Source organism: Callorhinus ursinus, unplaced genomic scaffold (genome assembly GCF_003265705.2).
Source record: "Callorhinus ursinus isolate GAN/ISIS: 27379988/994484 unplaced genomic scaffold, GSC_fseal_2.0 scaffold10, whole genome shotgun sequence".
NCBI lineage: Eukaryota > Metazoa > Chordata > Mammalia > Carnivora > Otariidae > Callorhinus > Callorhinus ursinus.
This window is the reverse complement of record NW_027397072.1, coordinates 31996581-32011528: the sequence shown is the minus strand read 5'-3', so window position 1 is coordinate 32011528 and position 14948 is coordinate 31996581. Positions and strand designations below refer to the sequence as shown.

Genomic DNA, 14948 nt, shown 5'->3' with positions numbered 1-14948 from the left:
CTCCACTGTTTCCGCCCAGCTCCTTTGTGCCGCGCAGAACGTCGAAATGACGCATGCGCAGAGAGACACAGCCGCCGCATATATAAACGCGAACCCAGCCTCTTCCTCGTAGTGCCGCCGGGACCGTTGGCCACGGACTAGGTTTTGCAGCTTTTGTATTTCACGCTCCCTGGGCTCTGCGAGCTGAAAGAGCCGAGCTCGCGGGCCAGTCATCATGTCGCGTTACGGGCGGTATGGAGGAGGTAAGAGGCCAGGGCCCGGTAAGGGACGTTGCTGTGGATGTAGTGAGTATTGCGAGGCCGTGGGGTTGGCGCGGCGGTTGGGAGACGGTTATTCCGCGTGCGTAATGGCGGCTTCGGCGCACACCATACGAAGCCGGAGGCCGCGGGGGCGGGGTATCGAGGGCAGCCGGGGGATGGCGGGTGCAGGTCTGTGGTGGGTTCCGTATTCATTCTTGGGCGATTTCGTTTCCCACCGCAGCCCGAGGCAGGCCCACGATCACTGTTTCCCTGTTGCCCTTCCTCGAGGCGCCCGCCTGTCCCCCCCCTCCCCCCCCCCCCCCCCCCCCCCCCCCCTCTCGGCTGCCATTTTGCGCACATTGACGACCATGGTGGCGCATTTCCTTGGCGCTTTCCCGCCACTTTAGCAGACAGATCTGGTCGCAGCCGTAAAATCAGGAGTGAATTTGAGACTGAACAAAAGCGTGGCAGCCTCGAGCTGCGCATTCTCGTCAGACAATCGGTCGAATGAGGAGTGGGAATGGAGACATAATCTTTTCGTCTGGCGGCTGGTTTCTTTTCTCTTTTAGCTCTTTCGAGCGCGGTTTATGGCTCTGGGGCGGGGAGCTGGAGTCTGGGCGAGCCTGCGCCTAGGGCGGTTGCCGCGGAGGACGAGAGCCGGCGCAGCCCCGCTCTCCCGGTCCGGCCCCTGCCGGGGCCCGCCCGCTGCCGACGCTGCCGGCCCGCGCGCTCCCCGCGCGCCCGGGGCTGCCGGGACTCGGGGGCGGGGCCGGGGCGGAGCCCGCCCCACGCCTCGGAATATCCTACCACGTGTCTGTGCTTCTGTTTTGGAGGTCGTTTCCTTACTAGAATGTAAAGATCTTTGTCATACACGTAGCTTCTCAAAATGTATGGGCTTTGCTGGGTTTAAGGCTAAAGTAAATCTTTGATAAAGCATTAAACGTGCTTTGCACAAGATTAAGGATGGCCTGTTTGGGGCACAGAATTCACTCAGACTTAGGCAAAATTTTGCATAACATGGTTATTCTATTTGCGTTTTTAAACAGAAACCAAGGTGTATGTTGGTAATCTGGGAACCGGTGCCGGCAAAGGAGAGTTAGAAAGGGCTTTCAGTTATTATGGTCCCTTAAGAACTGTGTGGATTGCGAGAAATCCTCCAGGATTTGCCTTTGTGGAATTTGAAGATCCTAGAGATGCAGAAGATGCAGTGCGAGGCCTGGATGGGAAGTAAGTAAGATGTTGGTTATGGGAAATTGACGTCTATTAGAATATTCCTGTGGGCTGGGTAGTGAGCTAGGTGATAAGCTTGGATTCTGTAGTCTGGAGGAGACTAGCTAATCGTAATTCTGTATATTTAAGATATGAAGGGGGCGCAAAGGTGGGAGTTGGAAGGGTTTAGAAAGATAGCTGAAGTTTGTGAGGAAAAAGAGTGGTTGGAAAGTTCTAAATCTAGAAGTGATGTGTATTCTTAGCATTAGAATTTTGTTTATTCTCTTTTATAGGGTGATTTGTGGTTCCCGAGTGAGAGTTGAATTATCAACAGGCATGCCTCGGAGATCTCGTTTTGATAGACCACCCGCCCGACGTCCCTTTGATCCCAATGATAGATGCTATGAGTGTGGCGAAAAGGGACATTATGCTTATGATTGTCATCGTTATAGCCGGCGGCGGCGAAGCAGGTATTTATTTTAATAAAGGAATGGTTGGTATACTAGTTAATCAAGTAATTTTTTTATTAGCAAGGCAGAAACTAGTATTTTTCTATAAACTTGAATGTTAATTGTACAGGTGTATTTTACAATTTTTGTTTAATTAAACAAATGTTAATATATTAATAATCAACCTGGTCAAAACCTTTCAGGTTTCTTCGTTTGAGTCAGTCGCCTTGATTCAGAATGTCACGAGCCTTATGATATCATGCTGAGGCGCCTTGCAAATCCGACAATTAAGATCCTCCTAGACCTTGAGGTGATCAGCATAAGAGGCCAGATCCCCTCGAGTCATCTACACCTAGCTTCACCTTATTCTTTAAAGGGCAGAAAATTTGAGACGGTGATCGCCGTAACAGTAAATTTGGCTTACAATTGGGGCCCCCTCCGGTTTAGAAAGAGGAACACCAGATTGACCACATTCCCAACTAGAAAAATCTTCTTGCGTCAATCAAGCCTCACCTGGCTCATTTGGCTGTCAGTTTGATCGTCGTTAGATTGAAGAAAACATCTAGATGCAGCGATCGGCTATAGATACTTCTAGATCGTCTAGATCTACTAGACCATGGGCCAAAGAGGGTCGACCTGCAAACTTGCAAGGTTTATTTTAAATACACATTATAGTGTTTTATATTATGTAATTCTAAGATGTAATTCAGCTTTTAACAAATCTTTTTTTAGGTAGTAAAAAAAAAAAAAAAAACTTAATAGGCCCAGAGTTTATTTCCGAATGAGACACTAAATTTAAATAGCTTTGAGATTTGATTTCAGCAGAGGCACACGAACTCTAAAAACGAGTTACCATCTAACATTTTGTGTTTTTCTAACTTAAAAAAATAGGTCACGGTCTAGATCACATTCGAGGTCCAGGGGTAGGCGATACTCTCGCTCACGAAGCAGGAGCAGGGGAAGGAGGTGAGAAATACTGCTTAATTTAAGCTTTAACAAGTGATAAACTAATTGGACATAAGACTTAAACTTGGATTTATGTTTTAGATCAAGATCAGCATCTCCACGACGATCAAGATCGGTGTCTCTTCGTAGATCAAGATCAGCTTCACTCAGACGATCTAGGTCTGGTTCTATAAAAGGATCGAGGTATTTCCAGTATGTAACACTTTTTTTCCCTTATTTGTATTTGGATTGTCACGTCTTAATGACTGCACTTTAAGACAATGAGTGTCTTAAAGACATAATTGAAATGGGATTGCTTCAAAAATAATTTTGAGACCTAGAAGTTGAATTTATACATGACCTATAAATGGATATTACTGTAATTGTACAGATAAAGAAAAGCCCAATCAAAGATTTTTAGAGGGTTGAGAGGCCATGGTAGAGGATGGTCCAAAGCACAAATCCTCAAGTCATTCCAGTGAACACTCTGGGTAGACGTATTGCTGAACTCTAGTCAGATTATGTCTGTCTAGGTAAATGATGCTACCTCTAAAAGGTGGTAATTGCTGGATCTCTGATCAGGAGGCCCACTAGAACAAGGAGGATAAGGGTGCCTGGGTGGCTCAGTTGGTTAAGCGACTCCCTTTGGCTCAGGTCATGATCCTGGGGTCCCAGGATCGAGTCCCACATCGGGCTCCCTGCTCAGTGGGGAGTATGTTTCTCCCTCTGACCCTACCCCTCTTGTGTACTCTCTCTCAAATAAATAGATAAAATCTTTAAAAAGAACGAGGAGGATACTTAGAAGCAAGTTTAAACATAAAAATTTCTCCTTTTTTGAACAATGGGTGAATTTGAGACCATGGGAAGTTGTTTACAGTAGTGTAACTGTGGGTGAATGTGGCCTGTTTTTAACCAGAGACTTAACACTGAAACGTAAGAAGTTAAAAATCAAACTACAAACCTTATTTTTTTTACTCCTTTTATAGAAGTCCTTTAAAGGTGATTGAAATGGTTAAGATTCTAGAAAATGAAGAGTTGACAATACTACAGTTGAGTCACTAGTAGGGAATGCCACTGGGAGTTAAATAATAGCACAAAATCTCTAAATGCAGGGATTCTACAATTTTAGTCCACTTGAGAAAGCTCTGGACTCTAGACGAATGCATTGCAGGACCCCAATTTGTGTATTTTAGAGCCAGATTTAGTTTGTATGACAAATCGATGGTCCTGAACTATGAAAGCTTGTTAATCTTGAGAATAGTCTTTTAAGATCCAGTTGTGACATTATATACTGATATATCACCAGAAGTATTGAAATGTCTTTTTAGGGGCTGATGTTGGTTTGATTCTTTGAAGGTAAAGCAGTCTTAAATGAAAACCATTTATTTCTCTTGAATACGATATAGTCTAAGAATATCATACCTCTCTCTAGGAACTGTGACAATCAACCCAGATCAATGAGTATGATAGAACCAAGTAATTGAAGTGGTGGTTCTTTATTCAGAGTGTCGTTTGTCCAGTCATAGGCCGATATAAGGAAAGAGTTGTCTGCTTAGTTTTGGGTTTTTGTTTTTTTTTTTTTGTAATACTTAATTGAAAAACTTTTTTAGGGGCACCTGGGTGTCTCAGTCGTTAAGGTCTGCATTTGGCTCAGGTCATGATTCCAGGGTCCTGGGATGGAGCCCCACATCGGGCTCCCTGTTCAGCGGGAAGCTTGCTCCTCCCTCTCCCACTCCCCCTGCTTGTGTTCCCTCTCTCACTGTATCTTTCTGTCAATTTTATAATAAAATCTTTAAAAAAACAACACAATTTTTTTAATCTTTACACCCAGCCTGGGCTCTTAACTCCTAACCCCTGAGATCGAGAGTCACATACTACCTACTGAGTCAGCCAAGCACCCTGTGTCTTGCTTAATTTTAGTTTCTCTATTCTTAGTTTACCTAAAAGTGCTCAGTAGGTTTTTGGAGAGATTATTCCTATGAACTAATTGGTATAATTGTTTTTCTTTTTATTAAGATCACGGTCAAGGTCAAGATCAAGATCCAGGTCTCTTTCACGACCACGAAGCAGGTAGGGTAAAAATCTGATGAATGCTCTTCTAGTTATATGGCACCAATATCCAAAGAGTTCAAAGTGTTTTGAATTGTTGATTAAGCTTAGGTGTTAGTGGAACACAGTACTTTCTTAGTAAATCAAACTTTAGAACTTCAGCCACAATAGGCCTATTGACTTCCTGGACAAGAAAATGTCAAGCTATAGTGCGAAGTTTCTGGCTTTGGGGTTACATGAAGAGGCCTTGTTAGAACTGATGGGCGCATGGAGAAGCATTCTGAGATACCGTGCTTAAAGCAGATGTAAAGATTGTGATGCAATGAAGCAGTTCATTTTATGAAGAACAGTTGTTGGAAGATTGGCTTTTGTTTGCAAAAACTGCAAGGCTCTTTCTCAGTTTAATTGTGGCCTGACCTTTTAATTTTAAGCTCAGGGCAACTTGGGGGTTCATTTCATGATACTGTGATTATAAGAAAGGGATTGGTTAGTACTTTTTCTTAATAGAATTTCTCATGTTTTGACAGCCGATCAAAGTCCAGATCTCCATCTCCAAAAAGAAGGTAAGCTAAATAATTTGTTGGCAAATCTTAACTGTCAAGTGTGGCCTCCGCAGAATTTGTTTTGCTTACTGCTTACTTTTGCAGGCTTTGAGCTCTTTGGAGAATTGGTGCTATATATATTACTAGATACTAAGTTTCTTAGGTGATTGCTTTTCCTACTTCAACATTAGTTTGTAGTTTGGGTAGATACTTAGTCATAAAATATTAGGGTGATTATTAAGATGTTTAGTGCTGTGAACCTTTAACTGTATAATTTCATGTTAAGAAACCTTTTTCCTCCACATGGGACGATAGGTAAATGAAGTACCCACATGAAGGAAAAACCTCCCAGAATTCAAAATAGTTCTCGTAGTAAGGCTATTAAACTAATCTTAAGCAGAGACAAAGGATTTATATGTTAATCTTGGGATTTTTAGCTTTCTGCCATAAAGTACTTTTGGCCACTTTCGAGTTTGTTGAAATTGAGTTTTGCCCTGACATGTACATGAGAAGAGTAAATTTCAGTAAATACTAATCAGTGCCGAACTTAATTTTTTTTTTTTTTTAGTCGTTCCCCATCAGGAAGTCCGCGAAGAAGTGCAAGTCCTGAAAGAGTGGACTGAAGTTCTCAAGTTCACCTTTTAGGGAAAAGTTATTTTGTTTACATTATTATAAGGGATTTGTGGTGTCAAAGTGTAACCTAGGAAGGGTATTTCAACCATCTAATCAAAGTGGATCTGGATTATTACTCTGTAAATTCACAGCAGTAAGATAATATAAAATTTTTGTTGAATGTATTAACATCCTATGGTCTGAAAATGTGGGTTTTTATTTGGCACATTTAAATAAAATGTTTCTAACTAGATTTTTGATTTGTGTTCAATATTAATATTCAGTTTGTTAAGCTTCAGGGGTGAACCTTGATATTAACCATATTCATACAGACTTAACATTTCAAAGTTTAATGGTGTTGAGTTGTCAACATCATTAGCTGTAGTATACATACACTTTGAAAATTCCTTTTTATCCTTAGAGCTTTGGGTGAGGTAACTCAAGTCCCCTTAATAGCATAAGTGTATATGACAAGTCCCTACATTAATCTATTGGAGTTGGTGTTACTAGATATCAAGCTCTAATCTCAATCTGTCAACCTAGAGGGACCAATGATTCCAAAGGCTATTTAGTTAAGTATCGTAACTGAGGTTTTCAGGCTATTAGATGGGATGGTGTCAAACTAGAACTCCTGATTTTATTAAGTTCTACCCAATGTTTTTGTTTTTTCGACATTTTATACCACAACTTCTGCATGTTCGAGGAATTGTCTGAATTTGGGACAAAACATCTTCATGTAAACCAGCTTTGCAAAATTTTCCAGTCTGGATAATCTGTCTCTTGAAATGGATTGCCATATTCTGAGCAGAGATCTGTTAATTCCCAATCTAGGTTTTTCAGTTTCTGACTACCAACATCTTATTTTGCCAGGCTGGTGCAAAAGTAATTAAAGATGTCAATCAGAGAAAAGAAAAAAGATGTCAATCAGAAATGTTAATGAGACTAAAGCAGTTTTGTAAATCTCACCTACATTTAGCAACACCTTATGTAGTTGTTTTGGTAGCATCTGGTAGATCTTAGAATATAGCCAGTAGATTCTTTATTGAGACTTTATCTTTAGTAGGGCAATAGTAGTTAATTTTGAGTTTTCCGGTCAAGCTTTTACCAGGTATTCACTAGCATTGGTGCAAAAAAAGGGGAATACTGGTCTGCATCAAATTTTATTTGGTCTGATCACTAGTGCGTTGAAAGATTGGATGCTTTGTTTTCAGAATTTTGACAACTGGCTGAATTATAATGGTGTAAAGCTGTGTATAATTGGCAGGCTTATTTGTTCCACTTGGTCAGCTTTAATTGTTCTGTATTATATAAAGATAAGTTCACTTAATAAATCTGCAGAGAACAAACAATCCTGATATCAATTTTTGGAAGTGGGAGTTCTGAGCCAAGAGTAGGAATCACCTGTAGCTTGGGGATGGATTGCTAGCTGCATCCTAGAGATTAGTACAAAAGAATGAGAAGGATATAGAGGAGGGGTAGGGGCAAAAATGGGTTTAAGAAACCAGCACGGAAAGTTCTGCCCTTAATGGGAAAGGGAATGCTGGGTATCTAGGCTAGTACCTTTCACATGCTTCACAGCAACTACTTCTATGATTAGTATACATCTTAAAATGGTAACACTTTGATGCAGTGTACTTTTGTTTACAATTTAAGATGTTAGGAATGCTAAATTTATGTGACTGACTTGATAAGGTGCTAGTCTAGGCTCATTCCTTACAAATTTTAAACCTGGCACTACCTGGTAGCTAATTAAACACATCAGACACAGTACTTTGGACATAAAATCTTATTTTGGTCCTCTCACCTACCGAGAGGTGTTGAAAGGTAGGTAATGCATACCCCTGACTTCACAGTGGTAGTTTTCCTTTGGACTTGGAGCTAGGCTAAGTATTGAGTGAAAGTTCCTACCACCTTGCCATATTCCCTCCTGAGATGAAATCTGAGGGAGTTTGGAAACACCATCAAACTTTGAGAATTGGTTAAATGAATGGTGGTATAGGATTGTGATTTCTCATCTTCATGTAGCCTATCTTGAAGTCTAAAGAGCACGGTGATTTCCAAGATAATATTAAAAGGAAGTGGAAGCTCTTAACAGCTTGGCGAAGAGTAATAGCGAAGAATTCATTAGATCTGGCTATCCTTGAGCAACCGTTATTTGGAGGACTTTGGAAGGGAGGGCTGTACAACCTCGATGTAAATAATTGCATAGCTGGAAAGACATGTTGGAGTAAAAGTCGAAGTAACATACTAGGGGCCTGGCTGGTCTTGGAGTGTTTGGAGGGTGGTGAAAACTGGTGACAAGCCAAAGAAATGGGATGAAGATGCCTAGGTTTAAGGTATGGTAGTATTAAAGCTGTTCTATCCAGAATTATCTTAAGGGACAGTGGCAGGGAACACCAGTAGGCAGCTTTAAAGCCAGATAGGTTATTTTTTCCACACCTTAGGGGTTCCTGTTATCATTCTAGTAAAAATACCAAATTTTTGATATTTTTGTCAATCCCCACAACAAAATAGTGCTCGCAGAAGAGGAAATGGGTTCAGAAAGATTAATACTGTACTATTATCCTGTTAGGAGGTAGGAAACGTTGAATCCTACATACCATTCCAAAACCCTTACTTTTTTTTTTTTTTTTTAAGGATTTTATTTTGACAGAGCACAAGCAGGCAGAGCAGCAGAGGGAGAGGGAGAGGGAGAAGCAGGCTTCCCGTGGAGCAGGGAGCCCGATGCGGGGCTCGATCCCAGGACCCTGGGATCATGACCTGAGCCAAAGGCAGACACTTAACGACTGAGCCACCCAGGCACCCAAAGCCCTTACTTTTCTTACTTTTCTAATCAATAAAGCACCTTATTGCTCCTTTAAAACAAAACCATATGGGAAAATCAGAAAATAAAATCTATGATTCTATCCATTGTAGATTATGCCATTGCTAATAATTTGGCTATTTTGTTTCCAGACTTAATGAGGAAAAGATGCTGGTTAGAAGGATAACAAACATGTGGAATGCAGTAGCTAATTAACTGTTACTCCCTCAAGGCCAGTTCTCAGATCTAGTGCTTTTTCCCTTTCCCATAGGCCATTGGCCCAACTTATTTTCCATTTTATCTCATTTTTTGACTTGGTAATATATATTCAAGGTGTATACAGTAAGAAGGCTCCCTACCCCTAACTAAGCAGCACAGTTCTCTCCCCAAAGATAACCACTGTTAACCAATTATATAGCCTGAGCACACATACATACTTTCTCCTTTTTCCTTTTAACACAAAAGAGATAGACCTTGTTTTTCTCACTTAACATTTTGGAGTTCTTTTATGTAGGTAAAAATGGCACTTGCTCATTTTTTTATGCTGCATACTATTTAGTTCCTGGATATTGCATAATTTATGCAGTTAACTTTTGTGCCCCTTCAATGTGCCAGGTTCTGCTAGCCTTGGAAAACAGGTGAACAAAGTCCGTCTTCATGGAGCTTAAGTTCTGGAGAGACAAATGAACAAACAGGTGGGTAATGATGGATATGCACAACCATGAAGCTGGGGGAGAGAGAGGGAGTTGGTTGGTGTTGAGTAAAGGGTGTCTAAGTAAGGCCTCTGATGGTGACATTTGCACAAGTGAGGGAGTAAGGTACATCAACTCTGGGCAGAGGGCACAGTAACTGTGAAGGCCCTGAAGAGTTTTCAGTTGGGTAAGGAGACCACAATGAAGTGAACAGAAGGGAGAACCGGGAAGAGATGGCATAGGAAGGGAGAGGGCTGTAGGACATAGATCATACAGGACCTTGTATACTTTGGAGAGTGCTTGCTTTTTTTCCACTGAGCGTTTTTGAGCAGAGTTAACAGGAACTGAATCAGTTCCTTATCACCTGTGAGGGTTGTTTCTAATTACTGTAACAATGCTGTAGTGAATCACCTTGCACAATACATTACATGTGACCCTGCATATCTTGGATAATCCCTAGAAGTTGAATTGCTGGTCAAAGGATATGTGCATTTATATTTTTGCTAGATATTGTTAGTTTGCCCTGGTAACTAGATATATATCTGTTTCTCTCCTATTGCCTACATGGTATACTTTGTGTAACATGGTGGGCTATCACTTGTTAATTTTACCAATCTTGTGTTGGAAAATGGTGTCTCAGCATAGTTTTTTTTGTTTTAATTGTGGCAGAATGCATATTTTCCCCCTATTCTGGAAAGTTTCCACATATTCAAAAGTCTGGTTGACGTTCCCTTGCTTTCAACACCGTGAACTTCTATAGTCGGATTCCTATTCACACTGTAATTGCCTATTTACTTCTCTGCAGGTATGCTGCCAAGTCTAATTGGGACAGGATGTACCAGGCCTTATTCCATTTCCTCACTGCCTAGTACTTGATGAAGGAAAAGTTAGTTAATGGATGAATTAATGAATTCTAATCTATTAAATCAAGCATATAAAATTGGAACCTCCTCTCTTGTCTGAGACCTTTACAATCACCATTTCAATGAAAAGTTCCCATTTCCTTTCAGCTACCTCTAAGACTGACTCTGACCCTGTCTGACTCCGCCTGCAGAGGATCTGGATCCATAGGCCGCTGTTAATGTCCAGCTCCACTCTGCAGCTGTAGTGCAAGGTTTTTTTCTCATTTGGGTTAAACTCCCAAGAGTTCTCCTCAGAAAGGGTGTGGAAGATTTCTGTGCAGACAGTTCTCTGAGAAGGGTGGGGACTTACCTACCACTCCAAGAGCTGGTGAGCCCAGATGAGTCCACCTATCCCATGTGAGAAACGTTAATAACGTCATTGGACCCACAGCAGCCATTTCATATGACTATCAGCTGCCTAAGGTTATAGCCTGTAATCCTATCCAGTTCTCTGCAGATTCCCTGGGGTAGTTCTCGGTAACCAAAGCTTGCAGGAGGCTGAATGTGATCCTATAGGAAGACCTTGTTAGTTTTTATTTGGGGTTATAGCATATCTTGAAGAAATCTGGATTCTAGAAAATGAATCTGTTCAATGCCAAGAATAAAAAATCTGGCTGTAAAGAAAATATATATAGCAGAGGTAAAGTTAGATGGGCTAGTTTATCTCAGTCATTGTCAAAATGACCATCACCAGAGTTCCTGGGCTCCTATAATAAGAACATACTGCCTTCTTTAACTAAGGATGGTTATACTATGCTTTACTGTTTATATTCTTTCAGAGTGCAGGCTATTTAGACCAGGATTTAGGAAGTGATGGCCCACAGGCCAGATCTGGCCCACTGCTGTTTTCATACAGCTAATGAGCTAAGATGGTTTCTACATTTTTATGTGGTTGAAAAAATTAAAAGTGTAATAATACTTAATGACATGAAAATGATGTGAAATTCAAATTGCAGCATCCATAAAGTTTTACTGGAACGCAGCCAAGGCTTATTTGTTTACCTATCATCTCTTGACTTTTTGTGTTATAGGGGCAGAATTGAGTAATTGTGACAGATTGTACATCACAAAACCATTACAGAAAATGTTTGCCATCCCTGGTTTAGACGTTTATCTTCAACTGTTCACAGTCTTCAATATAATTATTTCTGAAGATCTTAGGTGCCATTACTGGTAGGGTTGCAACAGCCTTACTGAGACACACTTTTGGTCTGGGAAGATTGTTTCTCTGTGACTCATTCTTGAGGAAGTGCTTCCTGAAGCTACGGGGCAAATTCTAGCTAAACATTTATGCACTTAGAATATTAGTGAAAGCTTTTACTCTAGGGTGGTGGTTTTCCCTAGTTACATATTAGGATCACCCAGAAGCCTTAGAAACATTCCAATGAAGTCAAAATTGCTGAGGGTGATGCCTGAGCATTAATATTCTAAAAATCTTCCTGGTGATTCTAATATATAACCAGAATATTGCAGTTGGGGCTAGTAATGGCCCACCTAGTTCACTAGTTACTGGACAGATTGGCCTGGCTTATTACTATTATAATAAAGTTTGCAATACTCATTCAAAGGAAGGTTCTAATATGTATTCTTTATGTTTCTCTGATCCTTTCTCTGAGCAAATGACCTTAAGCTGGAATGGAACCTTTCTTTCTTTCTTTTTTTTTTTTTTTAAAGAATTTATTCATTTGAGACAGCATGAGCAGGGGAGAGGCAGAGGGAGAGGGAGAAGCAGAGTCCCCACTGAGCTGGAAGCCCGATGTGGGACTCGGTGTGGGGCTCGATCCCAGGACCTGGAGATCATGACCTGAGCCAAAGGCAGAGGCTTAACCATCCAAGCCACCCAGGCGCCCCTGGAGTAGAACCTTTCTATGAAAATGGTAGAAACTGCATTTTAGTTTATATAAATACCAGCAGAGGTCACTGTGCTCAGAGAAATATTCATCTAAAAGAAAGTTAACGTGCTGTTCAGGAAATTTGAAGCTGTATTTACTAGAACTATTGGTTTTACCCAACACTAAGGTGACTCCAGGAGTGGCCTCTGGTCACAATTATTGCTTCAAAGCCTCTGTGGCTCTTCTAGCTGCATACATACATTTATAATTGTATCTTTCTGATATGATGATGCTTTTACTATAAAGTATTTTTGTCTCTACGAATACTTCTTGTTTTAAAGTCTATTTTGTCTGATAGTAATATAGCCACTCCAGCTCTGTTTTTTTTTTAAGATTTTATTTATTTATTTGACACAGAAAGAGAAGAGAGCGCAAGCAGGGGGGAATGGCAGGCAGAGGGAGAGGGAGAAGCAGACTCCCTGCCAAGTGGGGAGCCTGATGCGGGGCTCCATCCCAGGACACCAAGACCATGACCTGAGCTGAAGGCAGACGTCCAACCGACTGAGCCCCCCAGGCGCCCCTCCAGCTCTCTATTGATGACTGTTTTGTATGGTACATTTTTTCCATCCACTTAATTTCAGCCTATTGGTGCATGTAGTTAGTTGCTATATCTTGCTTTTTAATTTCAGTCTGACAAAACTGCCTTTTGGGGTATTTAAGCCATCTACAGTTAATACAATCATTGCTATGGTTGGATTTACAATTCCCATTTTTTTTTTTGTATTTCCCATTTTTGTTGTTTTCTATATGTTTTCCGTCTTTTTTCCCCTCTTCCCCTTGGACCTGCCTTCTTTTGTATTAAGTGTTGTTTTGCTGTATCATTTTAATTCCTCTTCATTTTATTTTTTACTGTATTTGTGAGTTATTTCCTTAGTTGTTATATCTTCATTTATCACAATCTACTTCACATTAATATTCTAGTAAAATACAGAAATTTTGCTCCAGGGTATTTCCTTTTCCTGGATTTCCTTCTCGTGTGCTGTAGGTATCATAAACTCAGTGATACAGTGTCATAATCTTTGCTTTATACAGTCTTATGTCTTTTAAAAAAGAGATGAGAAAATACACAGGCCCTTTTTGTTACCCATAAATTTACTATATCTGATATTCTTCTTTCTTTCCAAGGATTCATGTTGCCATCTTAATTTCCTTTTAGCATGAAGGACTTCCTCTAGTATTTCTGGTGAGGCAGGTCTGCTAGCAATGAATTCTCTAATTCTTTATCTGGGAATGTTTTCATTTCATCTTTGCTTTTGAGTGGTAGTTTTGGGTGATACGGAATCCTTCGTTTTTAAGCACTTTGACTATGTCTTTCTGCTGCTTCCTGGACCCCACTGTTTCAGATGAGCAGTCAGATGTTAATTGTATTGGTAGTCCCGTGTAGTAATGAGTACTTTTTCTCTTTCCAATTTTCTTTGTTTTTTGGCATTCAGTAGTTTAAATATTATATAGCTAGGTGGGGATCTTTTTGTATTCTCTTGGAGTTATTTGAGCTTCTTGGTTGTATCGATTAATGGTTTTTGTCAAATTTGAGAGTTTTTGCCATTATTTTTTGAAATACTTTTCTGACCGTTTCCTCTTCTTTTTGTTCTTTTTTGTTTGTTTTGTTTTGTTTTTTGGTTCTCAAGTTTTATTCAAGAACTCATATAAAATATTCCAGATAAATGAGTTTTAATCCTCCTCTCCCTCATCCTGGTTAATCTGAAAGTAATGCAATTTGTAACTCTCTTTGCTGGTAGCAACTGTGTGTAACCAATCACATAGATTATTATTCTTCAAATATTTTTTGGTGAGATATTTCAAATACCTTTTGGGAAAAGGCACCTCAGAGGTTACAGTAATCTTGCTCTTGCTCCTTTCAATGGTTACAACCCCTCCACTGAGACTCCCAGTTTCTCCATTCACTTTGATTCTTTCTTGCAGAAACCGCTCAAAATTGGCAGCATCCATGATTCCATCCTCTACAGAGGGGGTGCGGTCAAGGGTTCTTTTTTTTGCCCCCGCTTCACCAGAAGCTTTTTCACAGGTGCCATGGCAGCAGTGGGCACAGAACGCATCCTCTCCTTCTTGGACTCTCACACATGTGTTGATGTGCTTGATGTCTTACATGTCTCCGAGGTTCTGTTCTGTTTTCCTCTTTTTTTAAGATATTTACTTATTTGAGAGCGCGCACACAAGCAGGGGGAGCGGCAGGCAGAGGGAGAGTGAGAAGCGGACACGTGGGACTCCATCCCGGGACCCTGAGATCATGGCCTGAGCCGAAGGCAGACGTTTAACCAACTGAGCCACCCAGGTGTCCCTGTTCTGTTTTCTCTATTTTTCAGTTGATGATTTCTATGGATTTATCTTCAGGTTCACTTATTTTTTTTCTTCTGTCATCTCAAATCCATTTCTTAGCTTCTCTAGTGTTATTTCATGTGTTGTTGTACGTTTCAACCCTACAGTTTTCACTTGGTTCTTTTTTATAATCTATCTCTATTCAACTTTTTGGTTATTTTTAAAAAACATTCTTGGGGCGCCTGGGTGGCTCAGGCGTTAAGCATCTGCCTTCGGCTTGGGTCATGATCCCAGGGTCCTGGGATCGAGTCCCACATCAGGCTCCCTGCTCAGTGGG

General features: G+C 40.7%; 1 protein-coding gene and 1 pseudogene across 4 annotated transcripts; one reads left to right on the top strand and one right to left on the bottom strand.

The window, feature by feature from the left end:
• The first annotated feature begins 72 nt into the window (after window positions 1–72).
• On the top strand, window positions 73–6298 carry SRSF7 (serine and arginine rich splicing factor 7). 4 transcript variants are annotated; one of them, XM_025868091.2, is made up of 8 exons: window positions 76–242; window positions 1286–1466; window positions 1742–1918; window positions 2789–2863; window positions 2945–3046; window positions 4859–4912; window positions 5419–5454; window positions 6002–6298. In XM_025868091.2, exons 1-8 carry the CDS (start codon window positions 215–217, stop codon window positions 6054–6056), a joined length of 708 nt encoding a protein of 235 aa, XP_025723876.1. In that variant the 5' UTR covers window positions 76–214; the 3' UTR covers window positions 6057–6298. The 4 variants fall into 4 exon arrangements, with proteins under 4 accessions (XP_025723878.1, XP_025723876.1, XP_025723877.1 ...); XM_025868090.2 differs by having other exon boundaries at window positions 83–242; window positions 2945–3055; XM_025868093.2 differs by lacking the exon at window positions 5419–5454 and having other exon boundaries at window positions 73–242.
• Window positions 6299–14005: 7707 nt separating this feature from the next.
• Window positions 14006–14367, bottom strand: LOC112820619 (large ribosomal subunit protein eL22 pseudogene; annotated as a pseudogene).
• Window positions 14368–14948: the final 581 nt, after the last annotated feature.

Excerpts from the sequence above, each read along its gene's own strand:
- SRSF7 (XM_025868090.2), top strand. The coding sequence starts at position 215 with ATGTCGCGTTACGGGCGGTATGGAGGAG. Across the intron at positions 243-1,285 it reads TTACGGGCGGTATGGAGGAG|AAACCAAGGTGTATGTTGGT; the intron begins GTAAGAGGCCAG and ends GTTTTTAAACAG. Across the intron at positions 3,056-4,858 it reads AAAGGATCGAGGTATTTCCA|ATCACGGTCAAGGTCAAGAT; the intron begins GTATGTAACACT and ends CTTTTTATTAAG.